This window comes from Schistocerca nitens, chromosome 1 (assembly GCF_023898315.1).
Source record: "Schistocerca nitens isolate TAMUIC-IGC-003100 chromosome 1, iqSchNite1.1, whole genome shotgun sequence".
Taxonomy (NCBI): domain Eukaryota; kingdom Metazoa; phylum Arthropoda; class Insecta; order Orthoptera; family Acrididae; genus Schistocerca; species Schistocerca nitens.
Genome location: NC_064614.1, coordinates 1,178,712,439 through 1,178,740,103, shown reverse-complemented (window position 1 = coordinate 1,178,740,103; position 27,665 = coordinate 1,178,712,439). Strand labels below are relative to the sequence as shown.

Genomic DNA, 27,665 nt, shown 5'->3' with positions numbered 1-27,665 from the left:
TTTGTAGTGGGATTTTGGAGCATATACTGTACTAGAACATTATGAATCACCTTGAAGAAAATGGCTTATTGATACATAACCAACACATATTCAGAAAATATCGTTCTTGTGCAATACAGCTAGCTCTTTATTCCCATGAAGTAATGAGTGCTGCCGACAAGGGATCACAGATTGATTCCATATCCCTAGATTTCCAGAACGCTTTTGATACCGTTCCTCACAAGTGACTATTAATCAAATTGCGTGCATATGGAGTATCGTCTCAGTTGTGTGACTGGATTCGTGATTTCCTCTCAGAAGTCACAGTTCGTAGTGATAGACGGTAAATCATCGAGTTGAACAACAGTGATATCTGGCGTTCCGCAAGGTAGTGTCACAGGCCCTCTAGTGTTCCTGATTTACATAAATGATCTAGGTGATAATATGAGCAGCCCCCTTAGGCTGTTTGCAGATGCGGTGTAATTTACCGTCTAGTAAAATCATCAGACCATCAATTCCAATTACAAAATGATCTAGAGAGAATTTCTGTATGGTGCGAAAAGTGGCAATTGGCACTAAACAAAGAAAAGTACGAGGTTATCCACGTGGATACTGAAAGAAATCCGATAAATTTTGGGTATACGATAAATAGCACAAATCCAAGGCGTGTCAATTCGACTAAATACCTAGGAATTACAATTACGAGCAACTTAAATTGGAAAGACCACATAGATAATATTGTAGGGAAGGCGAAACAAAGACTGCGCTTTGTTGGCAGAACACTTAGAAGACGCGACAAACCCACTAAAGAGACAGCCTACATTACACTTGTCCGTCCTCTGCTGGAATATTGCTGAGCGGTGTGGGATCCTTACCAGGTAGGATTGACGGAGGACATCGAAAAAGAGCAAAGAAGGGCAGCTCGTTTCGTGTTATCGCGAAATAGGGGTGAGAGTGTCACTGATACGATACGCGAGTTGGGGTGGCAGTCACTGAAACAAAGGCGGTTTTCTTTGCGGCGAGATCTATTTACGAAATTTCACTCACCAATTTTCTCTTCCAAACGCGAAAGTATTTTGTTGACACTCACCTACGTAGGAAGAAATGATCATCATAATTAAAATAAGAGGAATCAGAGCTCGAACGGAAAGATTTACGTGTTCCTTTTTCCCATGCGCCATTAGAGTGTGGAATGGTAGAGAAGTAGTAAGAAAATGGTTCGATGAATCCTCTGCCAAGCACTTAAGTGTGAATTGCAGAGTAACCATGTAGATGTGTAGATGTAGATCAACGGGAAGCGCCCTGTGGGTTTTGATGAGTGAGATTGAGAGTATCAAAATATACGACATAAATGGCCGCATTTTTTGACTGCAATGGCTTAGGAGATCAATGTTTTGCACCGCTAAGAGACCGTAGGTCTTCGTATGTGACACAAATTTCAACTTCAGAGGTCTACCCGGACAGCACACAGAGGGTCATATAAGAAATGAGAAAAAACGTTTTTGTTTGATATAATTACAGATTTACAGTTTTCAGATTTTTTTCGTTAGGTTGTTCTGTGAAATCTTCCTTTTTGCCAAACTTTATGATTATAGGTCAACGGGAAGTACCCTGTAGGTTTTGATGAGTCAGTTTGCGAGTGTGAAAATATGTGACATAAATTACCGTATCTTTTGACTGCATTGACTCAGAGGCTTAAAATTTTTCACAGCCAAGGGAGCACTGACCTTACTACGTCACACAAATTTGAACTTAAGACGTCTACTTCCTGCAGAGAAAAATCGTTCCTAACAGTCGCTCAGACAGACACACAGACAGACGGACAACAAAGTGATGCTATGAAGGTTCCGTTTTTACAGACTGAGACACGGAATCCTAAAAAAGGACGAATATTTCCTGGAGAGATTTATGGATGTAAAAATAAGGTAACTAACTTTTCGACTTATCTGCCAGCTTCAAACACGTTTAAATCAAATACCTTGACATATGCACGCTTTTTTAGAGTTTCGGACTTCAATCGGTAAAAACGGAAACCTTATCGTATTAATTTGTTGTCCGTCAGTCTGTCTGTCGCTCTTTCTCTATCTGATTGTTAAAGTCCCTTTTCTCTGTGAGGGGTAGACGTATCAAATTGGAATTTCTGTCCCGTAGTAACACCTATTGTCCCTTAGCGGTGTAAAAAATGTAAGATTGTAAGTAACGCAGTAAAAAAATACGGCCATTCACGTCGCATATTTTGATACTCGAAAACTCATTCATCAGAACCTGTTGACCTAGAATGACGGAATTTGGCAAGAAATAAGGTTTCATTGTACAACCAAAGGATAAAATTGGAAAATTGTTAATGTGTAATTACATCACGCGAAACATATTTTTTTGTCAATTATTATCAGATTGTCTGTTCTTCCATATGGTAAGACCACTTTTTGCCAGGACTGGGTAGACGCATCAAGTTGAAATTTATATCACATATTAGGCACTATGGCCCTTTGGTGGTGTAAAAAAGTTAAGCTTCTAAGGCAGTGCAATCAAAACCAAGGCCGTTTATGTCGCACATTTTAATATTTCCAACCTCACTCATTAAAATCCACACCATACCTCCCATTGACGCAGAATCACGAAATTTGGCAACAAGTTAGGTTTAGCGGTACAAGGAAAGGAAAAAAATCGGAACGTAATTATGTCACATGAAAAAATATTTCTTTTGTCGTGTGTCATCCGACGTCAAACTTGCCATCACGTCACTCGACATGCGATATATCATGATGACGTGCAATTATGACAAAATGTGTCTTTCAAGTTTAGGATGCATGCATCCACACTCTCTGATACTTCCTCTTCTTACATCCCTCACCATACATGTAACAGGGGATGGGCTTGAGGGAGAAATGGTCCACTAGGGGAAAAAATCAACTCCAACTCACTTGAAAGTCAAAATACTGTTTCAGCTTCGCCCCCCCCCCCCCCCCAAGCAATAAATCTACTCCCAGGAATTTTACACTCCCAGAAAAACTTACATGCTCTTCAGCCATATGATATTATATACAACGTATTGTTTATCATGACTGGGGAGTCTTCCTGGATTTTGAACAGAGGATCAGGAATTTAGCCTATAAATTACTAAATGCAGTTCCGCCAACACCTGCAGCTAATAGAGCTCACTGCGCTGGAGAATTAGAGTTGACTAATGCCCGAAAGTGTCAAGATGTTTTGATTTAAATGTCGTGATTATATCTATTTTTGTACATTCTTACAAAATCTGAACAAATTCGCACAGACATGAATCATACAAGAGGTGCCCTTCAAAAGCCTCCCAGGAAGACGTTTTTCTTTTCAGGGTAAATCCAAATGAACCGAGAGGTTTTTTTTCAAACGGTTAAAGCTTATCTTAGACCAAGGTCTGATACACCGTTGGACCATCTTTGAACTATCAGTCACGCTCCAATTCTGAGTTATTTAAAGGTGACTCCTTCTGTACGTAAAATCCGAACGGCGCACATAAAAATGGTGCCATTAACTGAGCGTTAGTTTCTAATTAAAATTTTTTTGCAAAATGAATTAATCGTTTTACACGATTTGTTTGGGCGCCAGGTACAGGTCGTCGTTCAAACATTGCTTAATACACTAAATGTAAATGTCGTGTGACTAGGGCCTTCCGTCGGATAGACCGTTCGCCGGGTGCAACTCTTTCGATCTGACGATAGTTCGGCGATTTGCGCGTCAATGGAGATGAAATGATGATGATTAGCAGAACACAACACCCAGTCCCTGAGCGGAGAAAATCTCCGACCCAGCCGGTAATCGGACACGGGTCCTTTGGACTGACACTGGGTCGCGCTGACCACTCAGCTACCGGGGCCGGACGCTTAATACACTGTAAAATAGGTACAATAACACGGTCGAATGGCTGTACAAATGGCCGCTGGTCTGGGTTAAATCAAAAACTTATTACCCCATTTTGCTAATTCAATTAGGAACCGAGCACCTAGAGTTCCCCAAACCGCGATTCTGTGGGCGGCGTTTTCGTAAACTATTAGACCCTGTCCACCATGATGGCGTCCAGTTGACAACTGCTGATTCCAGAACGAGCCGAGTCTGTAGTCGTCTTGTAGACGGGGGAAGACCACCAGCAAAAATATCATAGCGACAAAATTCATTTAACTACGCAGTCACGACTAGCCAAACGCAAATCCTGTTTTACTACGCAATCCAGTGACCCGCTTCCTCGTGAATGGCCTTCGAACAGAGCGGCTAGCAACAGTCACGGCTGCAAGACCTCCGACGTTTTTAACTTCCTCGGATTATCTGTTTGCAGAACTCCCACTCACAAACACGTACATTGTATGTTCATCAACTAGCAATGACAATGGACTAATGGTACGATACCAAAGACCATATACAACGTAGCTCCCAACTTTCATCGCTGTGCAGTTTATTCAGTCATCCGAGAATATTCATATTTGAATTTCCTTTACACCGACGGATGCATAGATAATAAACGAGTTGGTTATGCGTATGTCATGCAAAATTTGTACTGTTGAGTTAACAGCCGCCGGCCGGTGTGGCCGAGCGGTTCTAGGCGCTTCAGTCTAGAACCGCGCGACCGCTACGGTCACAGGTTCGAATCCTGCCTCGGGCATGGATGTGTGTGGTGTCCTTAGGTTAGTTAGGTTTAAGTAGTTCTAAGTTCTAGGGGACTGATGACCTCAGATGTTAAGTCCCATAATGCTTAGAGCCATTTAAACCATTTAAGTGAACAGTCATCCATAGAGCACTGCAAAACATAATGACTTTCCTTCGATAGAATTTCATTATACGCAGCGAAGTTTTGAGTGTTTTAATGGTTTAAATGGTTCAAATGGCTCTGAGCACTATGCTACTTAACTTCTCAGGTCATCAATCGCCTAGAACTTAGAACTAATTAAACCTAACTGACCTAAGGACATCACACACATCCATGCCTGAGGCAGGATTCGAACCTGCGACCGTAGCGGTCGCTCGGCTTCAGACTGTAGCACCTAGAACCGCACGGCCACTCCAGCCGGCTGAGTGTTTTACAAACAACACACAGGTGCTAGACAAAGCATCCACTGGTCTCTACCATACATTACCAAATTATGCCCTCCATAGCACAGGGATATCCACAAGTTTTCTCTGGGCGCTAAGGCACATGAGCATTCCACGTAATGAGTTGAAAAACTAGCGAAAGAAGCAACGAGGATGGAAACGCTAGGATAATATATTCCACTCCCTGACTTAAGGAAACACATTTGACGTCACATAATGAAGAAATGGGAATATGGTTCAAATGGCTCTGAGCACTATGGGACTCAACTGCTGTGGTCATCAGTCCCCTAGAACTTAGAACTACTTAAACCTAACTAACCTAAAGACATCACACACATCCATGCCCGAGGCAGGATTCGAACCTGCGACCGTAGCAGTCGCACGGTTCCGGACTGCGCGCCTAGAACCGCGAGACCACCGCGGCCGGCTAAATGGGAAGACAAATGGCAGCATAATACTCAGTCCAATCAAGTATGGACCATCGAATACACTGTAACAACCTCCCAAGAACATCACTGGCTGTGGCGAATGCACAGTTGCAGGAACGAAGGATGAGTTGACGACAAAGGATAAGTCGAAGAGTAATCAGTAAGTAAAAGGGGCAGTCAAATGAGAACGAAACAGGTGGAAAGTAAGTCAACTGTTTATTATTTGAAAAGTAAACGCCATAACTGTTAATACATTTATTCCACTTTGAGACAAGATGGCCATTGCTTTCATGGAAACCCGTTTGCAGTTGCCTACAGAAACATGATCGTACGCAAGCTTGCACCTCCTCGTCCGAAGCAAATTGACGGCCACGAATGTCTTTCTTAAGAGCTCAAAAAAAAAAAAAAAAAATCGTATGGGGAGAGATCGGGCCTGTATGGAACAGAGTATATACAGAGCCTTCCCAGCGAAACTTTTGTAGCGTAGTCGAAACAATAAGGACGCCAACTCTGGGAAAGTGACGATGGCCTATTGCTTTGACTGAAAGGACCCACTGCTCATTGAATTTCTGGAACACGGCGCCACAATTAACGAATAGCGAACACTGCACTCTGTGCAAGAAGTGAAGCGCACCATTAAGTCCACATATCCAGGGATTCTAACAGACAGTATCATTGTGTTGCAGAATAATGCCCATCCACGTCTGGCAAAGGTTGTTTCGACAATGCTACAGGGGCCATGCTTGGAAGCCGTTTACCACTCTGCATACAGTCTCTATCTCTCCTCATGCGATATCCATATTTTCTGAACACCGAAGAAAGACATTGGTCGCAGCCGACTTGCTTCAGACCAAGAGCTGCACTCCTGGGTTCGGGTACAGTCACGGTACCGAAGGCAATCAAAAACATTTTTCCGTGAAAGGACTGATCTGCTTGTCCCACGGTGGAATAAATCTACCACAGTTACGGAGATTACCTTCGAAATAATAAACTGTTTAATCAGTTTTTTTGAACAAAACCGCTACTGTGAAACTTCCTGGCAGATTAAAACTGTGTGCCGGACCGAGACACGAACTCGGGACTCGTCCCGTGTTCGAGTCTCGGTCCGGCACACAGTTTTAATCTGCCAGGAAGTTTCATATCAGCGCACACTCCGCTGCAGAGTGAAAAAATTGTTCAAATGGCTCTGAGCACTATGGGACTTAACATCTATGGTCATCAGTCCCCTAGAACTTAGAACTACTTAAACCTAACTAACCTAAGGACATCACACAACACGCAGTCATCACGAGGCAGAGAAAATCCCTGACCCCGCCGGGAATCGAACCCGGGCGTGGGAAGCGAGAACGCTACCGCACGACCACAAGCTGCGGACTGCAGAGTGAAAATCTCATTCTGAAACCGTTACTGTATTCATAACGTACACTGGAATTTTATTTCAAATCACATAAAAAAATCAGTTGTGAATTAAATCGGTAAAGAAATTCCAAAGGAAAAATAAATTTTATAATAATAATTTCCGACTTACAGAGGGCCGAAGTCGGTAAACAGGTTTCGGTTGCTGTAAGTTTTAGAGCAGATGATAATTTGCTCAAGGTGGCAAGAAACGTGAAAAAGAAGATTTAAGTATGAATCGAGGGTTCTCTAGGTCATTTGTTGTACATGAATGAAGGAAAGTCCTCTATTCCAACGGTTTTGAGGCTGCACCAGCGTAGGAAATCACTAGGACATAAGGGAAGCGGTCAGTTTACATGGCCCTGCAGATAAGATTGTAAGTAGGCTGTTTAGGTTTTTATGTTGGTAACGCCACGTGGCGCTTTGTATGAAAATCACTGACTGCGCTGTGTGCAGTCTGTGGCTGGTTGGCATTGTTAGAATATTTGCTATTGTAGTGTTGGGCAGTTGGATGTGAACAGCGCGTAGCGTTGCGTAGTTGGAGGCGAGCCGCCAGCAGTGGTGGATGCGGGGAGAGATATGGCAGAATTTTAAGAGCGGATGATCTGGACGTGTGTCCATCAGAAAGAGTAAATTTGTAAAGATGTATGTCATGAATTGATAGATATATATATGATGACTATTGAACACTATTAAGGTAAATACATTGTTTGTTCTCTATCAAAATCTTTCATTTCCTAACTATGCCTATCAGTAGTGCCTTCAGCAGTTAGAATTTTTTATTTAGCTGGCAATATTGGCGCTCGCTGTATTGCAGTAGTTCGAGTAACGAAGATTTTTGTGCGGTAAGTGATTCATGAAAGGTATAGGTTATTGTTAGTCAGGGCCATTATTTTGTAGGGATTATTGAAAGTCAGATTGCGTTGCGCTAAAAATATTGTGTCAGTTTAGTGATGATCAGAATAAGTAAAGAGAAAACTGTTTGAGTACGTTCAGTTTTGCTCAGCTGTTTGAACATCAAATAACGTAAAAGTTTACCAGCACAGTCACACATAATTTTTCAAAGGGGACGTTTCAAGATCTAACCGTTTCCCCAACCACCAGTTTCACAACGACACTATTTTTTTGGAGGCCATATGTTTACTGGAGAGTGGCGCCAGTTCATCTTTAAAACTACTGAGCGCAATCATTTCAGCCTCATTCTGTGAGATTTCAGAACAGCCACTTCGTCCCGACCGGGTTTCGCTGTAGGCGTTCACCACAATTACTTCGAACAGTTTAGTAATGTCTCCCGATTGCAAGCGCCATTTCTTTCGCTTGGCGATCGTGAGGATTTCGAGATGCAACGGGATAGCAACAATATTTGATACTGTCATTTTTGAAACGGCCTTACTTCAAATTTTAAGAACATGAGTTAAGAATTGTACCAGATTCTATACAGATAGATACATCTTCTGATTGACAACAGCTTCGTTCCACACATTGTAAATGTCTTTTTGCGACTTCCTTACAGCGGCGACATTTTTGAAAGTGCTTTGCTACTGCAATAATTCCCATTCAATGGTGATCATCTTCGCGTGCCATCTGTAAAATGCCTAATGCACTACGTGTTCCGTTTCGCTTTTTGATGTTCAACTGTTGTTATTCCTGATAGCCAGGCTCCATCCATGTTCCTTTATGTATTCTAAACATTGTGTGGTGGGTTCTGAATACAAGGGATTACAAAAGCATACAATTGATCTTTTATTTCCGGAAGTGTCTGTTGTTTTTAATTTTGAAGGGCGTACACTGGACGAGTGGCTACTAACAGGAACGAAGTGTAAGGCATTAAACGTTTACTTCATTATGTTCCTTATGAATGCAGGTATTCCTATGATGATCTGATGAAATATCCTGTACGCAGTACTGCTCCTGCTACTGATTTTCGCACTGCTGATCGTCAAGAAACCATTCTGGTACTTTGATTAGTGTGACAATACTGTGGTAATGTATGAGTTAAAAACGAAACAACTAAAAACTCTGCTAAATACATAACTTTACCATGCATATTTGTTGCTTTCTCAAGAAAAAAGACCTTATTCTAAGATTTTTCACTTATTTTTTTCAAGCAGATTGTAAAACTTAGCAACTGCAGTAATGATAAAATGTCCATTTCATTCTGTTCTTCAAACACCAAAAAGCCCGTCCTTTCCGTTCCATGTACTTACCCTCTGAAAGTTTTCCTTCGTTCCTGAAAACTCAAGATTTTTGATTGTATCATTTACTGGGATCTTCCCCGTTTCGTTGCCCAAATCTGATTCTCCTGGATCAGCATTCTCTCTCCGACGTGTTGTCTGTTGACTGTAACTAATAGGCTGTCGGACCCCTCCGTCTAATAGGCGCTGCTCATGCACGGTGTGTACATCTTTGGGCAGGTTTAGTGACATCTCTGAACAGTCAAAGGGACTGTGTATGTGATAAAATATCCAAAGTCAACGTCTATCTTCAGGAGTTCTAGGAACAGGGGTGACGCAAAACTTTTTTTGATGTGTATAAAAATTCAAAGAAAATATACTTGTGATATCAAAACTGGCGTTCTACAGATCGGAGCGTGGAATGTCAGATCCCTTAATCGGGCAGGTAGGTTAGAAAATGTAAAAAGGGAAATGGATAGGTTAAAGTTAGATATGGTGGGAATTAGTGAAGTTCGGTGGCAGGAGGAACAAGACTTTCGGTCAGGTGAATACATGGTTATACGAATGGAAAAACTATTAGAAGCTGACCGCGGGGAAGATCAGTTAAGGCAAACATACATGTCTAGCATTTGTAGACTTAGAGAAAGCTTTTGACAATGTTGAATGGAATACTCTCTTTCAAATTCTAAAGGTGGCAGGGGTAAAATACAGGGGGCGAAAGGCTATTTACAATTTGTACAGAAATCAGATGGCAGTTATAAGAGTCGAGGGGCATGAAAGGGAAGCAGTGGTTGGGAAGGGAGTGAGACAGGGTTATAGCCTATCCCCTATGTTATTCAATCTGCGTATTGATCAATCAGTAAAGGAAACAAAAGAAAAATTCGGAGTAGGTATTAAAATCCATGGAGAAGTAATAAAAACTTTGAGGTTCGCCGATGATATTGTAATTCTGTCAGAAACAGCAAAGGACAGTGTCTTGAAAGGAGGATATAAGATGAACATCAAGAAAAGCAAAACGAGGATAATGGAATGTAGTCGAATTAAGTCGGGTGATGCGCAGGGAATTAGATTAGGAAATGAGATACTTAAAGTAGTAAAGGAGTTTTGCTATTTGGGGAGCAAATAACTGATGATGGTCGAAGTAGAGAGGATATAATATGTAGACTGGCAATGGCAAGGAAAGCGTTTCTGAAGAAGAGAAATATGTTAACATCGAATATAGATTTAAGTGTTAGCAATACGATTCTGAAAGTATTTGTGTGGAGTGCAGCCATGTATGGAAGTGAGACATGGACGATCAATAGTTTAGACAAGAAGAGAACACATGCTTTCGAAATGTGGTGATACAGAAGAATGCTGAAGACTGGATGGTAGATCACATAACTAATGAGGAGGTATTGAATAGAACTGGGGAGAAGAGGAGTTTGTGGCACAACTTGACTAGAAGAAGGGATCGGTTGGTAGGTCATGTTCTGAGGGATCAAGGGATCACCAATTTAGTATTGGAGGGCAGTATGGAGGGTTAAAATCGTAGAGAGAGGACAAGAGATGAATAAACTAAGCAGATTCAGAATGATGTAGGATGCAGTAAGTACTGGGAGATGAAGAAGCTTGCACAGGATAGGGTAGCATGGAGAGCTCCATCAAACCAGTCTTAGGACTGAAGACCACAACAACATCATCAAGAAAATGTAACTGATTCAGTAATGGTGCTCTTACATCGTTCGATAAAAACAGAGTTGGTTCACATTTAAAATATTTATTTTTCGGATACACGACGGATACGGTCAATTATGCTATGATTCATTGTTAGATGCATTTTTTTTTAAATTTTGTAATCGAACTAGTGACATCTGTTTCCGTCAATGTGTATGATTAAAAATTCATACATTTTATGCTATTGCTTGAAGGTGCGTTTCAGTTTTCTCTAGTTTGCAAGATTTGTGAGAATGTGATGGGCATACGTCATGACAGTGTGCCGTGGCGCACAGGTCGTCGGAGGAGCTGGACAACATCCTGAGCACGTACGACGAGTTCGTGTTCGCGCGCACGTCGCCCACGCAGAAGCTGAGCATCGTGGAGAGCTGCCAGCGCCTGGGCTACATCGTGGCCGTCACCGGGGACGGCGTCAACGACGCGCCCGCGCTCAAGCAGGCCGACATCGGCGTCGCCATGGGCATCACCGGCTCAGACGTCGCCAAGCAGGCAGGTGACAGCACCGCAGCCAGCCCAGCCCTAGAAACGAACGCCAGGCGTACCAAGTAGATGTCTGTGCGCCCTCTACACGTGCAGCTTAATTAGCACTTGCTCAGACAGTGTGGAATACACGTTAGGTGGTATCCAAAAGTTCCCCAAATATCTTCTCTTTATGTATTTATTTACACGTCAAGTTTCGTAGGACCAAATTGAGGAGTAAATCTCCAAGGTCATGGAACGCGTCAGTACATGAAATTACAACATAAAAGTAAAAACAGAGAAAAATAAAATGTTTATGAAACCGAAAAAAGTCAGTCCATAAGTTTAAGTAAACGCAATCAACATTACAACAAGCTTAAGAACCTTCAACATCGCAGCGCGCCAGCAATCGTTGGTTAATATGTTAAAAAACTAAAAACCCGCCTCGATTGCGAAAAAAGTACCTAGTGTTAAGTATCAACCCAGGTTTCGGCGTAGATAACTACACATTCTTCAGAACAACAATAAAACCCACAAGTGCCTAAGAAGACCATTGTCAATGATTAAAAGAACACCAAAGCTATACACTTATAAACGACAAAGAAAAGGAAAACACAAACAGTACATATCTATAAAGACAAAACCACTACTTAACTAAATGGTGTACGCTCCACCTCACACCGGCCTATGTTCGATGGGCCATGACCCGCCATAAACTGCAGCTACAAACGGTCGCTCACTTACAAGCCTGACCCGCTATGTATGCACATGCGCAAGCTATTTAGCTATTTAGCCCCGACCCATGTATAAACTTTCTCGTATTCGTATGCGCATGCGCATTCAAGTAACTTCCCTTGTCTTGCGAATGTGCATACATAGCGGGTCAGGCTTGTAAGTGAGCGACCGTTTGTAGCTGCAGTTTATGGCGGGTCATGGCCCATCGAACATAGGCCGGTGTGAGGTGAAGCGTACACCATTAAGTTAAGTAATGGTTTTGTCTTTGTACATATGTACTGTCTGTGTTTTCCTTTTCTTTTTCGTTTATAAGTGTAGAGCTATGGTGTTCTTTTAATCATTGACAAAGATCTTCTTAGGCACTTGTGGGTTTTCTTGTTGTTCTGAAGAAGGTGTAGTTATCGACGCCGAAACCTGGGTTAACACTTTACACTAGATACTTTTTTCGCAATCGAGGCGGGGTTTTAGTATTTTAATACAACAAGCACTCGATCTTCTGAAGACAACATCCTGACCCCAAGGGACACAAGAATAAGGATGGAATTAGAGATGACAGCCCAGTACATGTAACTAAGGACGTACATGAAATGGCACCTCAGACAACAAAGTATCGGAGGACGGTCTTACTAGTCTCGAGCCACGATTTGAACACAATCGGTCTGAAAATGACGCTAAAGCCGCTCCTGGGGGGCAAGAACTACGGACGGAACGCCTAACACGACACACCACGGTAACATAACGTCCTAATTCACAGGAGGACTAAAACGACGACAATCGGAACATAAAACGTCTAGCACAGCGTGGAGGCCATTCAGAACTTAACTCAGCTATATTGACAATGGATATTAACCACAAAGTACGCGTACAGCGTTCGGAAGAGCCGCGGCTAGAGGAAAATGCTACAGCCGTTGCTATTGGTCGGCGCACACCACGGACAGAGCGCCAGACGCGGAGCGGACGGCAGAGGGAACGCCTAGCACAACGTAGGCATAAATACCGGACTCGTTACACACTGGAATCAGTATCAGAGAACACCTGAAGAAGACTGCGAGTCGCGCAGTTGAAATATCGTGCAGGAAAGACGCGAATAACCGGCAGAAACTCGATTAATCAACATGACAACGCCTCAGCGGGAAAGCTTGAAGAATTACAATACATCAAGAATCAACTTAATTTTTCAAGGAACTCCTCGACAGAATAGATGGAGTGACCCATGAGGAAACGCTTCAGTTTAGATTTGAAAGCGCGTGAATTACTCCTAAGATTTTTGAATTCGAGTGGTAGCCTATTGAAAATGGATGCAGCAGTATACTGCACACCTTTCTGCACAAGAGTTAAGGAAGTCCGATCCAAATGCAGGTTTCATTTCTGCCGAGTATTAACTGAGTGAAAGCTGCTTATTCTTGAGAATAAGCTAATACTGTTAACAACAAATGACAGGAAGGAATATATATATTGAGATGCTAATGTCAAAATAAACAGACTCGTGAACAGGGGTCGCGAAGAGATTCGTGAACTTACACCAGTTATTGCCCGAACCGCCCGTTTCTGAGCCAAAAATATGCTTTTAGAATGGGAAGAGTTACCCCAAAATATAATACCATACGACATAAACGAATGAAAATAAGCAAAGTAGATTAATTTTCGTGTCGAACGATCACTCACTTCAGATACCGTACGAATAGTAAAAATGGCAGTATTAAGTCTTTGAAAATGATCCTCAACGTGAGCTTTCCACGACAGTTTACTATCTATCTGAACACCTAGAAATTTGAACTGTTCAGTTTCACTAATCAAATGCCCATTCTGTGAAATTAAAACGTCGGGTTTTGGTGAATTGTGTGTTATAAACTGTAAAAACTGAGTCTTACTGTGATTTAGCGTAGTTTATTTTCCACAAGCCATGAACTTATGCCATGAACTGTACTATTTGAAACCGAGCAAATTTTGCACGCATCCTTTACTACCAAGCTAACGTCATCAGGAAACATATGTTTTAGAGTTACCCATAATACTAGAGGGCATATCATTTATATAACTAAGGAACAGGAGTGGCCCCAACACAGAGCGCTGGGGCATCCCCCCCCCCCCCCCCCCCCACACACACACACACACTTGACCGTACGCCACTCAGACCCCACATCACTGTTATTCTCAACACTGTGAATAATGACCTTTTGCTGTCTGTTGTTAAAGTAAGAGGTGAACCAATCGTGAGCTACTCCCCGTATTCTGTAATGGTTCAACTTCCGGAGCAATATTTTGTGATCAACACAATCAAACGCCTTAGTTAAATCAAAAAAATTGCCTAGCGTTTGAAACCTTTTGTTTAACCCATCCAGTACCTCACAGAGAAAAGAAAATATAGCATTTTGAGTTGTTAAACGACTTCTAAAGCCGAACTGTACATTTAATGGCAAATCGTGTGATATAAAATGATCAATTATCCTTACATACACCGCCTTTTCAATAACTTTAGCAAACAGTTAAGGCATAGAAACAGGTCTAAATCTACGTTTCCCTTTCCCTCATTTCATAAAGCGGCTTTACTTCAAAAATGGTTCAAATGGCTCTGAGCACTATGGGACTTAATATCTAAGGTCATCAGTCCCCTATAACTTAGAACTACTTAAACCTAACTAACCTAAGGACATCACACACATCCATGCCCGAGGCAGGATTCGAACCTGCGACCATAGCAGTCGCGCGGTTCCGGACTAAAGCGCCTAGAACCGCTCGGCCACACCGGCCGGCTCAGTTTTACTACTGAGTACTTTAATCGTTCAGGAAACTGACCACTCCTAAAGGAAAAATTACAAATATGGCTAAGTAAAGGGCTAACATGTGCAGCACAGTACTTTAATAATCTGCAGGGCACTCCTTCGTATCCATGAGACTCCTTAGTCTTCAGTGATTTAATTATTGACTCAGTCTCCCCCTTGTCTGTATCACATAGGAGTATTTCAGACATCAATCGCGGAAAGGCATTTGCCACGAGAGTTATATGTAGAAACTAAATTTTTATTTAATTCTCCAGCAATGCTCAGAAAGTGATTGTTAAATACCGTTCATATATCCGATTTATCAGCAACAGAAATGTTTTTACTACGAACTGACTTTATATCGTCGATCTTGTGCTGCTGACCAGACACTTCCCTCACAACTGACCACATGATTTTAATTTTACCCTGTGACTTATCTATTCTATTTGCATACCACATACTCTTTGCCTTCCTAGCAGTCGCGCGGGATTAGCTGAGCGGTCTAATAATTCCCGCTTTGTTCTACATGATATCCTTATTCCACTAGTCAGCCACCAGGCTGACTACTATTCCTAGTACCCCATTTAGACCAGTCTAATGGAAAGCAACTCTCAAAGACAATGAGAAATGTGTTAAGGAAAACATGTGGCAAAAAAATGGATCTAAGTTATGAGGTATCCAGTCCTCAACAAAGTACGTCAGCTGCCCATTGTACTCCAACATTAAGTACCATCACACCTCCAAATAAGAGCTTGCCGAATCATAATTATTTATATACGTGTTGTTAGTTATTTTGGACATGTCCAAAACAGCAAACGCAATTTTGATCCTCCAGCCACTCTGAATCAAGACAAAAACGAATTAACAGTGGGCATTTATTTATATCAATGGGCCAAGTTGAAAATTTGTGCTAGACCGGCAAATGTCCGAAAGAACAGACACCACATATAAAATTCAGGTGATGGCAGCCGGCCGCGCGGGTTAGCCGTGCGAACTGAGGCGTCTTGTCACGGTGTGCGCAGCTTCCTCCGTCGGAGGTTCGAGTCCTCCGTCGGGCATGGGTGTGTGTGTTGTCCTTAGCGTACGTTAGTTTAAGTTAGATTAAGTAGTACGTAAGCCTAGGGACCGATAACCTCAGCAGCTTGGTCCCATAGTCCTTAGCAAAAATTTCCAGTTTTGATGGCAGCCAATGGTCCCTTCAGAGCAGATGCACAACAGGCCCGAACTCTTACAAGAATCGGCGAAATGCCGCAAGTAATGAGGCTAGTGAGAAGGAGCACAGCATCAGGAGTGAATGGTATCACTTGAGAATTTGGGTCAGACAGGAGGCATGCTAGGGTAGTCCGTCCAGTTCCTGTGACCACTGTGTCTGGATGGCGTAGTGGTCAGCACATCTGCCTAGTAAGTAGGAAACCTGGGTTCGAATCCCACTCCAATACTAATCTTCAGCTTGTGTAACACCGAAAATGCAGGGGAAATACCTTCTGCAACATCCAAATTTTTTCGATGTATAATATTCGTTGATGCCTTGTACTGTACTTCTGATTATGAATAAGTAAGATTGTAATTCTGTCAGAGACAGCAAAGGACTTGGAAGAGCAGTTGAACGGAATGGACAGTGTCTTGAAAGGAGGATATAAGATGAACATCAACAAAAGCAAAACGAGGATAATGGAATGTAGTCAAATTAAATCGGGTGATGCTGAGGGGATTAGATTAGGAAATGAGACGCTTAAAGTAGTAAAGGAGTTTTGCTATTTAGGGAGTAAAATAATTGATGATGGTCGAAGTAGAGAGGATATCAAATGTAGACTGGCAATGGCAAGGAAATCGCTTCTGAAGAAGAGAAATTTGTTAACATCGAGTATAGATTTAAGTGTTAGGAAGTCGTTTCTGAAAGTATTTGTATGGAGTGTAGCCATGTATGGAAGTGAAACATGGACGATAAATAGTTTGGACAAGAAGAGAATAGAAGCTTTCGAAATGTGGTGCTACAGAAGAATGCTGAAGATAAGGTGGGTAGATCACGTAACTAATGAGGAGGTATTGAATAGGATTGGGGGAAGAGAAGTTTGTGGCACAACTTGACTAGAAGAAGGGATCGGTTGGTAGGACATGTTTTGAGGCATCAAGGGATCACAAATTTAGCATTGGAGGGCAGCGTGGAGGGTAAAAATCGTAGAGGGAGACCAAGAGATGAATACACTAAGCAGATTCAGAATGATGTAGGTTGCACTAGGTACTGGGAGATGAAGAAGCTTGCACAGGATAGAGTAGCATGGAGAGCTGCATCAAACCAGTCTCAGGACTGCATACCACAACAACAACAAGATTCATTGCAGAACTATATTTAATCTGTAATAGCGTATTCATTTCTGACTGTATATAATTGATTGTAATTATAATGTAAATATTCTAAGTTGCCCCCTTTTTCCTAGGACGGTTTGAACACAGTGTCTCGCCGGCCGAAGTGGCCGCGCGGTTCTGGCGCTGCAGTCTGGAACCGCGAGACCGCTACGGTCGCAGGTTCGAATCCTGCCTCGGGCATGGATGTGTGTGATGTCCTTAGGTTAGTTAGGTTTAACTAGTTCTAAGTTCTAGGGGACTAATGACCTCAGCAGTTGAGTCCCATAGTGCTCAGAGCCATTTGAACCATTTTTGAACACAGTGTCTCACCTACAGGACATGGACTGCCGTCAGCACGTCGCTACATTTTGGGCCAACAGTTAACAACGTCACTCCCGATGCCTCTCTACTTTGGCGCGGTTGCTCCTCTGCGCCAAACTAGCAATCTGCAAGACACTTGTGCCATTTGCGAAGGACACGGCTGCGTGTCACCGACAGATCCTGGATTTTTACTGTGCATTGCTCAGGAACATACAACACTTTACTCCCATCACCGGACAGACGACGAAACCGACACCGCATCGGGGCTCACATACTATATAGACAAAATGCTGTTTACAAGGCGCCTAAGTTCGCTCGCGGCGACACAACCGAACGGTCACAGGGGTACCCACTTATGCACCACATCGTGGTGGACATGCCCTAACATCGCTGCTGGTTAATCACATGCCTTACAGCGCGAGTTGGTCGCTTCTATACAACACAAGCAACCATTGTGAAAGGCATACAGGATCATTTTCGTCATCTTTATTGGGAAAGAACCATAGAAGATGAAGCCACTGTGGAAGTGTTACAGTAAGTGACACACACTATTGACAGGCCGACAGTGACTTCATTAACGAAGGAAATCTCGCTTGAAGAGGCGTGGGACTCTTTGACCAGGGTGCAGTTAATAAATGTTGAGGGCCTGATGGATTACCAATCGAGTTTTACCAGACCTTTCATTGCTTCATGACGCCCCAGTGGATTTCAATGTTCGGCAGACTCGTGCCCCTGGACTGCAGTGTACCACCTACTTTTGTTTAAGGACTTGAGGTACTGGTTCAGAAGCCAACAGGCAGGCAATCAGTCAATGACTATTGGCCACTTACAATGTTGAACTCCGACTGTAAGATGTTCGCCAGACTCTTGGCAAGCTGCATTAAGACGACGTTGCCGTTGATACTCATACCAAATCGGACGTCGTAGAGGGGAGATGGCACCACATAAATGGCTACCCGCAACTACAGGAACTTAATAGTGATCGCCTCGGTGTGCTCCATGAAAGCGCCCATCGTCCCCATAGATTTCGATCAGCCCTTCAGTAGGATGCACCATAACTTCCTCCTGTTAAGAGATGGATCAGATGGTATTTCCTCAAAGCCTCATCAAGATCCTGTGGACCCTTTTGGGAGCTGCCAGCTCTCAGAGCCAGGCCAACAGATGTACGGTGGGCCCAATACTCATTGAGCGGTCTCTATGACAAAATTGCCCCCTTTCTGCCTACCTTTATGCAATCATGCGTGAGCCAGTCCTCGGTGGTGTAAACCTCAGGCTATCTGGCATCACACTGTGGGACATCACTTTCTGGTATACAGTGTAAGCCGACAACCTGCTATTGCTGGTTCATTCCACCCATGAAATGCAAAGCAAATTAAACTGGATATCAGGATATGGACAGGCGGTGAACAGTCTTCTGAACATCAAGAAGGCGGTGATATCGGATACTGGGTGCAGTCTTGGGAACTGGACTCCCGACGTCGTGGTAGCAGTAAACGAAAAATTATTTGTGAATATCAAAATTTCCAAGAAAAGTATGAAACAAAGTACTTTTACTGTGAACCATGAAATACAGTAATCTGCTTAAAATATAATAATGTTAATGGTGTACCAGTTTTATACAACATTAACCAAATTACTCACTATATGATAATTAAGAGTGGTTAATTGTAATTAATAATCTTAATATTTTGATTTGTATTGTTCGTAATTACGATTGTTGGTCTATAAAATTGCACACCAGTACCATTAATACATTTTAAACAGATAATTTGATTCAAAACAAAGATACTTAAATTCCCACTTATTCCGAAGATCTCGTCGTTCATGGGAATTTTTCCGTTTACTACACTACTGAAATGAATTAATATTAGTTGAGTAACATAAAACAATAGAATTTCTTAATGAAAACTGATGTACCACAGATGTGTCGTCAGGAATCGAAATGCTACAGGTCATGTTTACGAAAATATAAAAACAAAATTAAGAAGTTAATATGTATTTTCAGAATCGATAGTTATATATTGAAAAACTTTTGTTGATGGTAATTCATGTTAGTTAAAATTGAAGAAATTACTTTACCGCAAAATGTGAAAGCTCTTAAAAACAATTCTTATATGAAATTAAATCCGTATTCGGAATCAGTTATTAGTGCGAGAAGGTAGTTACATTCATGAAGACAGATAATCCTTCTGTCTGATCCACAATTACTGACATCAATCTTGGGATAATATTTCAAGTAATTATTTAAAACAAAAAGATAGTAAAGAAACAGATGGTAAGTATGAGGAAGAAAACGTTAATTTTATCATTGTTCTCAAGATAAACATTTTTTGCTGCTGTCCGAAACTTATTCCTTGCTCGAGTTCTTCGTACTTACTGTATCTATATCAATTAAGAGAAAATAGAGTTTACTTTAGACTTAGATACTAATATGTGCCGGAATAAGCTCGTAAAAAGAAAATTATTTTCTGTCTCACCAGGCAGCAGACATGATTTTGCTTGATGACAACTTCGCTACCATCGTCACAGGCGTGGAGGAGGGTCGTGTGATTTTTGACAACCTCAAGAAATCCATTGCATACACATTGACCTCCAACACGCCAGAGATGCTTCCTTTCGCCGTTAGCGTCCTCGCCAAGGTAATATTTTTTTCTGTCCAGCTCACTTCTTAAACTTCTGTGTGTTTCTTACTACTGCTCTCAGATGTATAGTCAATCGGAACGTAGCATGCACTTGACTCCCTTTTGGGAGGAGTAAGTTAAAATCCTCATTGGGTCATCCAGAATTAGGTTTTCTGTGGTGTCTCTGAAACGTTGAGAGAAAATGTCGGGATGGTTCCTTCAATAGAATACGATCGATTTCATTTCCAGTCTGACGGTGTGTTCAGTCCTTGATGGCTCTCACTGTTCGCTAGATGTTAAATTCTAATCTTCTTTCCCTACGTCAACAGTGCCTTCTAGTCAGAGTAAAACTGTTTGCCACAGCAGCAGTCAGACTCTCACTCTTGTCTTTGGTCAACTGTGCTATTACCTGATTGAGCTACCCAGGAAGAACACTTCACTCCTTTTTGTAACTTTCGTTGTACCTGTATCACTCTGCTACTTTCTAAACTCCAGAGGCGCTCTGCTACGTACCTTGTTCAACTTTCGTTCCTAAACACAGGGTACTATAAAGAAATGTCTTAGCCACAGCCGGAGTGTGTACTTTTTTGCAACTTACTTTCAGATAAAAAAAAACCATGTGCCATATCGGTTCGTGAGTGGTGCTCAGACAAAGTGAACTTTTTGTATGGTAGACGAGATTCCTGGTTTGAGAACCGGTCTGGAGTGGAAATTTCAATACAGTTCCCAGTCCACTGTAGAGTGAAAGACTGTTTGTAAAGATAGGTTGCCAGTTACATCACAAACAAAGATATACAGTGTGTAACATAATTAATGCGGGAAACTGACAAGGCCGAAAGTAAATACACTCCTGGAAATGGAAAAAAGAACACATTGACACCGGTGTGTCAGACCCACCATACTTGCTCCGGACACTGCGAGAGGGCTGTACAAGCAATGATCACACGCACGGCACAGCGGACACACCAGGACCCGCGGTGTTGGCCGTCGAATGGGGCTAGCTGCGCAGCATTTGTGCACCGCCGCCGTCAGTGTCAGCCAGTTTGCCGTGGCATACGGAGCTCCATCGCAGTCTTTAACACTGGTAGCATGCCGCGACAGCGTGGACGTGAACCGTATGTGCAGTTGACGGACTTTGAGCGAGGGCGTATAGTGGGCATGCGGGAGGCCGGGTGGACGTACCGCCGAATTGCTCAACACGTGGGGCGTGAGGTCTCCACAGTACATCGATGTTGTCGCCAGTGGTCGGCGGAAGGTGCACGTGCCCGTCGACCTGGGACCGGACCGCAGCGACGCACGGATGCACGCCAAGACCGTAGGATCCTACGCAGTGCCGTAGGGGACCGCACCGCCACTTCCCAGCAAATTAGGGACACTGTTGCTCCTGGGGTATCGGCGAGGACCATTCGCAACCGTCTCCATGAAGCTGGGCTACGGTCCCGCACACCGTTAGGCCGTCTTCCGCTCACGCCCCAACATCGTGCAGCCCGCCTCCAGTGGTGTCGCGACAGGCGTGAATGGAGGGACGAATGGAGACGTGTCGTCTTCAGTGATGAGAGTCGCTTCTGCCTTGGTGCCAATGATGGTCGTATGCGTGTTTGGCGCCGTGCAGGTGAGCGCCACAATCAGGACTGCATACGACCGAGGCACACAGGGCCAACACCCGGCATCATGGTGTGGGGAGCGATCTCCTACACTGGCCATACACCACTGGTGATCGTCGAGGGGACACTGAATAGTGCACGGTACATCCAAACCGTCATCGAACCCATCGTTCTACCATTCCTAGACCGGCAAGGGAACTTGCTGTTCCACCAGGACAATGCACGTCCGCATGTATCCCGTGCCACCCAACGTGCTCTAGAAGGTGTAAGTCAACTACCCTGGCCAGCAGGATCTCCGGATCTGTCCCCCATTGAGCATGTTTGGGACTGGATGAAGCGTCGTCTCACGCGGTCTGCACGTCCAGCACGAACGCTGGTCCAGCTGAGGCGCCAGGTGGAAATGGCATGGCAAGCCGTTCCACAGGACTACATCCAGCATCTCTACGATCGTCTCCATGGGAGAATAGCAGCCTGCATTGCTGCGAAAGGTGGATATACACTGTACTAGTGCCGACATTGTGCATGCTCTGTTGCCTGTGTCTATGTGCCTGTGGTTCTGTCAGTGTGATCATGTGATGTATCTGACCCCAGGAATGTGTCAATAAAGTTTCCCCTTCCTGGGACAATGAATTCACGGTGTTCTTATTTCAATTTCCAGGAGTGTAGATATGCAGGGCGTGCACTAGATGACCCTGACCTTGAGTAGTATCTGGTTATTCATCTGGTCTCACGCTACTCATTTGGTGTCATGTTATACTCTGAGGGTAGTTAAAAAATTCAAGGTCACCCTCCACTCCCATCCTCCCCCCCCCCCCCCCCCACCACCACCACCCAGGGAATCACCTCGCAGTCGAAGTGAGTTATATTCAAGATCACCCATGGGAGCCCCCATCCTGCCTAAGCATCTTAGGCAATTGTACAAGGTATATTCAAGGTGACCAGTATCAAGTTACGTTATAACCTTGAATATATCCGGTGCAATTACCCTAAGTGTGTTGGTACGATGGAGGATCCCTTGGGTGACCTTGAATATAGCATTAATATCCCTCATGCAATTTCCCTAGGTGTGGTGGTAGAATGGAGATTCCCCTGGGTGACGTTGAGTATACCTCACATGTGTCATGCTTCCCTGGTTGGGAGGGGACCGGGGGTGACCTTGAGGATAACTAGCCTAACCCCAGATGTGCAGCCTGGTGCTGAGAGTGAAGGTCATCTCATACCGTGCGTATCTACTACAATAGATGATAATAGAAAGAAAAATGTTGTAATAAACATAGCTTCAGATATGAGTCATCGAGGAAGTAATTGGGCATGTGTAGTTACGAGTTTTCACTGAGTTCCGTACGAAACATTGTCCTAGCTAATACAAATCTATTTGGAATGCAAACGTTTCGATTAAGTTATGAAACGTCCCCTTTGAACAATTATACATGATTGTGCTTAAACTGACACACAATATTTTTAGCGCAACGCAATCTGACTTTCAAAAATCCCTAAAAAAGAATGGCCCTGACTAACATTAACCTATACCTTTCACAAATCACTTACCTCACCAAAAATCTTCGTTACTCGAACTACTGCAATACAGCGAGCGCCACTACTGCCAGCTAAATAAAAGATTCAAACTACTGAAGGCACTAACTACTGATAGGCATAGTTAGCAAATGAAAGATTTTGATAGAGAACAAAATGTATTAATAGTCATAATATATATATAGCACTTCATGATATCCAGTATTACAAATTTCAAAACTCCGCCATCTCTCTCCCCACATCCACCACTGCTGGCGGCTCACCTCCAACTGCGCAACGCTACGTGCTGTTCACATCCAGCTGCCCAACACTACAATGGCAGACAACAATGCAAACTAGCCACAGACTGCACACAGCACAGCCAGTGATTTTCATACAGAGCGCTACGTAACGTTGCCAATAAGAAAACAAACAGCCTACTTACAAAGTCTCCGTCTGGTTTGTGGACCCATGATTACTGGAACCTTTATACTTGTACTGTCATGTACTTTCACTGGTGTCAGGTTCGTTTACAATTTGTCCAACAAAGGACTCCCTGATTTTAAAACTAGATAATATGAATACAATGATCAATAGAAGAATGTAACAAATGGCATGTTTATTATTAAAGCTATAAAATTTTTATATACAAGTTTCGAAATGGTAGTTACAAAATCTACAAACAGATGGCGCTGCAATCACCAACAACGTAGTTCCTATAATTAGGATTCCTAAGATCAGAAGGATCACTCCCACAGATGAAATGTGGAATGAGGCTAACAGATGGAAAGAAGACACTAGACGCATGTTTTGCATTAAACAATGTGCTTTTCTGGTCTTAGGGTGACACAGATTAGAACATCATATTAGAGCAACAAGACGCAGTTTTCAAAGATGATTTGATGTTGCAAAACAACCTGATGGGAAAACCAATTGAAAGATGGCAGGTCCATTTGGACTACGGCTCTTTCATAATTGCGATCATTACGGGGTTGCTTATCAGTATTGTGATGAGGTGTGTTTGGTGTAACAGTGACTGCACAGTTAGAGGGTTCGTATTTAGTTGCTCTGGTTAATCACGAGGTTATGCATCCTTCCTTCGTTTGTCTATTATTCCCTGGGAGTGTCTTGCTGCTGCTATGTGCAGGGGGAAGGGCGTTACCGTGAGGTGTTTTCGGAAAGCGACGGCCAGGAAGGTGTTCGCAGAAGCACCGGCCGTCCGTACACCAGTTGAAGGTTGCGCGGCTCTTTCCGTAAGAGGGGGGGAGACAGTCAGCAGCTTGGCCCAACGGGACCTGGCTGCGGTAGGGCGGCGCCGGCAGGCTCCACTGTCCGTCCAATAGCCTGTCAGTGTGTACAGCAAGCCGCAGGGGTCGCGCCCTGTGCTGGGCAGGAGCCATCCAAAATGTTTTATGCCAGAAGACGACTGTTTTCAGACTCTTTCGGCATCTGTGGGCTGAATGGACGAACACCTGGCTTCAGATATCCGCATCTACAGCCATTGTGAAAGTTCCGTGAGCCGTGGTCGGCTCCCGTTAATGCCGTTTTTCCTTTTGGGCATTTTGTCACCATCGAGTGGCGTCTTATTCCTCCCTCAGTTACTATCTGAACGAATTACTCACTTGCCACCATGAATGGCAGTAGAAGCGTTTATCGATACTGGTACTGCTGTAACTTCTTTGGTGTGGCAGTTATATTTCCGTGTCATTGTGTGTGTGGAGTTGGTCGGTTACGGAGGAGCAGCGAGGAAGTCTCTGTAGCGTGTGCTCAGGCAGGGGCCGCTGGCGGCGTGCACGCGCGGTCGGAGTTGTGCGGCACTAGCTGCGGGAACTGCTAAGTTCGTCGCCCACCGCACCTGCATACTGGAGTTGAGTAATCAGTAGACCTATCGTGAAAGCTCGACCGTTGTGACATCTCTTCGTTGACCGCTGGTTGTTGTCTCATGGGCTGTCCCCGCAAGCAGCAACGTGATGGTGTTGGAGTCGGCAAAATTTTGCAAGCCGTCTCCCTGTGTGGTGTTTAACCTTTGAAATGATTATAATTTATTAGTGAAGTGCACCAGCGGTATCTTCTGCCTTGTAGCCGTTGACGTTCCGGTTACCTGCCCTGGTCATTAGCGTAGTTTTGCAGCAGTGTGTGCCGGCCCGTGTGGCAGAGCGGTTCTAGGCGCTTCAATCTGGAACCGCGCTGCTGCTACGGTCGCAGTTTCGAATCCTGCCTCGGGCATGGATGTGTATGATGTCCTTAGCTTAGTTAGGCTTAAGTAGTTCTAAGTTCTAGGGGACTGATGACCTCAGATGTTAAGTCCCATAGTGCTCAGAGCCATTTGAGCAGCTGTGTGTTTTCCTCGCCGTGTTGATGCTATCCGGCACAGCGTGTAGTTCGACAGCTTGGTGTTGTTCTCTTTTTCTCTTTGAGTGTTTATTCTGCCTTGACTGTGTTTACACGCTAATTATGAACACTTAATCCTGCTGCGATCCTCGTCTTCGCTGGTACCTTTGGTTGTCGTGCTGTTGGTTGGGTAGAAGGGAATTGATTAGGCGGTTGGTTGGTTCGTCAGCCGTCTGTAGGTCGTGCTGCAACCCGATTGTTTAGTGTTATGTTTGGCTGTCTGTCTCACCTAAACTGTGGTTAGAGTTTCCTCTCCAGGCCGACCCTTGGAACACTTCTGAGCACCACTGTTTGTTGTTTGTGATTGTCATTTTATTTGGTCGCAGTTACTGTGCCAGCCCTTCAGCTGTGTATTAAATTAGTTTGTTTTATGTTTAGTATATGACCTTGAGCCGAACTTTAACATTAGGCCTTCAGCCGTATCTCGTTTACAATTCTTGTTGATCTGTATTTAGGCCTTCATCCGTGTTTGTTTCAGAATCTGTGGCTTTAGCATTCTTGTCTGTAAGGTTTCTCTTTATTTATTTTGAATTCTTGAAACGGCCTTCACCTGTTTTCTGTAAATGTTTATCGTAAGGTTGTCTTCAATTATTCTTGAGTAATTGCTTGCACTTTCAGCCAACAATATACTTCAAGTTGTCTTAAGATTATTTTCTGTTGTACTGTGTAAAGGCTTACCTTTAAATTCTCTCTTTTATTATGTAAGAAACTTTTTTAATTGGGCTTTCAGCCGAAGAATTAACTTCAATTTTCCTTAATGTGGCCTTTAGCCGGAATTTGTCAATGCTTGGCTTTTAAAGAATTTCCTTGGCTGATCTGAAATATTAATTCGGCCTTTAGCGGAGGAGATACTGTAATTTTACTTAAGTAAGGCCTTCAACCGTTACTCTAAATCCTGGTGTTTTAAAAGCAATTATTTAAACTTATTCTGGAGATGTTACTTGGGCCCTCGGACGTGAACTGATCTTTGTTATTTTAAAGAGAAAACTGTGCATTGGTTTGAGCAATAAAGTTGTGTGTTTTTGTATAACTAGCAGTAATTGACCTTGGCTCCTTTGCACAACATGATCCGCTCTGTCCTGCGAAACATACTTCATTCCGTTTCCAAGTAATTACTGCACGCGCACAGCGGGGTGGCCGATAGAATGTCCCGCACGTAGACAGAATATTTTTCTGTTTTCGTTTTGGTTCTCACGGCTAGTTATTTCCCGAACGCGCAAGAAGCGAGCATCGTGATTGGAAATCAGATGGTGACGTCAGAAAACGCAACGAGACACCTCTATGGCGGCAAGCAACTCTTTCGGGAGAGAGGCTTCTGCCCGTCAGCTGGAGGCAAAGAAGCTGGGAATGTTCGTTTATGTGATTGGCATGGAAATTTATCGCTGCTTGCTACTGGTTGATATACGTTGTTGGAAGTCAACATGGAGTAATTTGGAAGCGCAATGCGCTCGCTGAGGAGATTCAGAGAGGAGAGTCTGTGGCGAGAAGCCGAGGCGGAGAGTCCTTAGTGACGACAGGGTCCGGCGTTTGTGACAGAACGCAGGCAGTCCTCGTCACTGATTTGCAACTCATCACAGCGTAGAGCACCCAAACCTCCAGATGTCAGATACTCAAATCGGTAGCAAACGTTGTACGTCGATAGAGTATCAACCAAAACACTGATCGTGTTCTGTGCTGTCGTCCAGTAGAAAGGCAGTAGACGATCATTAACACTATGCCGTCCGGCGACACCACGTGTCGTGTGCATAGTATCTCTCAGCGGCCGGCGACACCACAGTCGTGTCGTCTGCATAGTATCTCTCAGTGGCCGGCGACACCACAGTCGTGTCGTCTGCATAGTATCTCTCAGTGGCCGGCGACAGCACGTTAGTATCTTTTGCATTCTGTTGGTGTTTCGTTTAGGTAACAATAAGTTAGACACGTCAGCAAGTGTTTTGTTTTTGTAAGTACTTGTGTCCTTTCATCATGGTGGACGAGAGAGACAATAGGAGTTGTTTGCGATGAATTCTCGGACGTCTTATCTGACGTTCCAGACGACTTGGACGATTGGGAAGAAGACATTGGATATCAAAAAAATGAAAGTGAAGCAGAATCGTAGGAAGATAGTCAAATACGTCAAAGAATAATTCGGCGAACGCTACGGTTGCCAACTGAT

At 43.5% G+C, this 27,665-nt stretch overlaps 1 protein-coding gene across 1 annotated transcript in view; it reads left to right on the top strand.

Moving 5' to 3' along the window:
* The window catches only part of LOC126233235 (sodium/potassium-transporting ATPase subunit alpha-like), a 174,557-nt gene that overhangs the window by 122,439 nt on the left and 24,453 nt on the right, over positions 1 to 27,665 (top strand). Inside the window, exons 6-7 of the mRNA XM_049942852.1 lie at positions 11,035 to 11,252; positions 19,867 to 20,021. Coding sequence (XP_049798809.1) covers positions 11,035 to 11,252; positions 19,867 to 20,021 — 373 coding nt within the window. The remainder of the gene's footprint in view (positions 1 to 11,034; positions 11,253 to 19,866; positions 20,022 to 27,665) is intronic.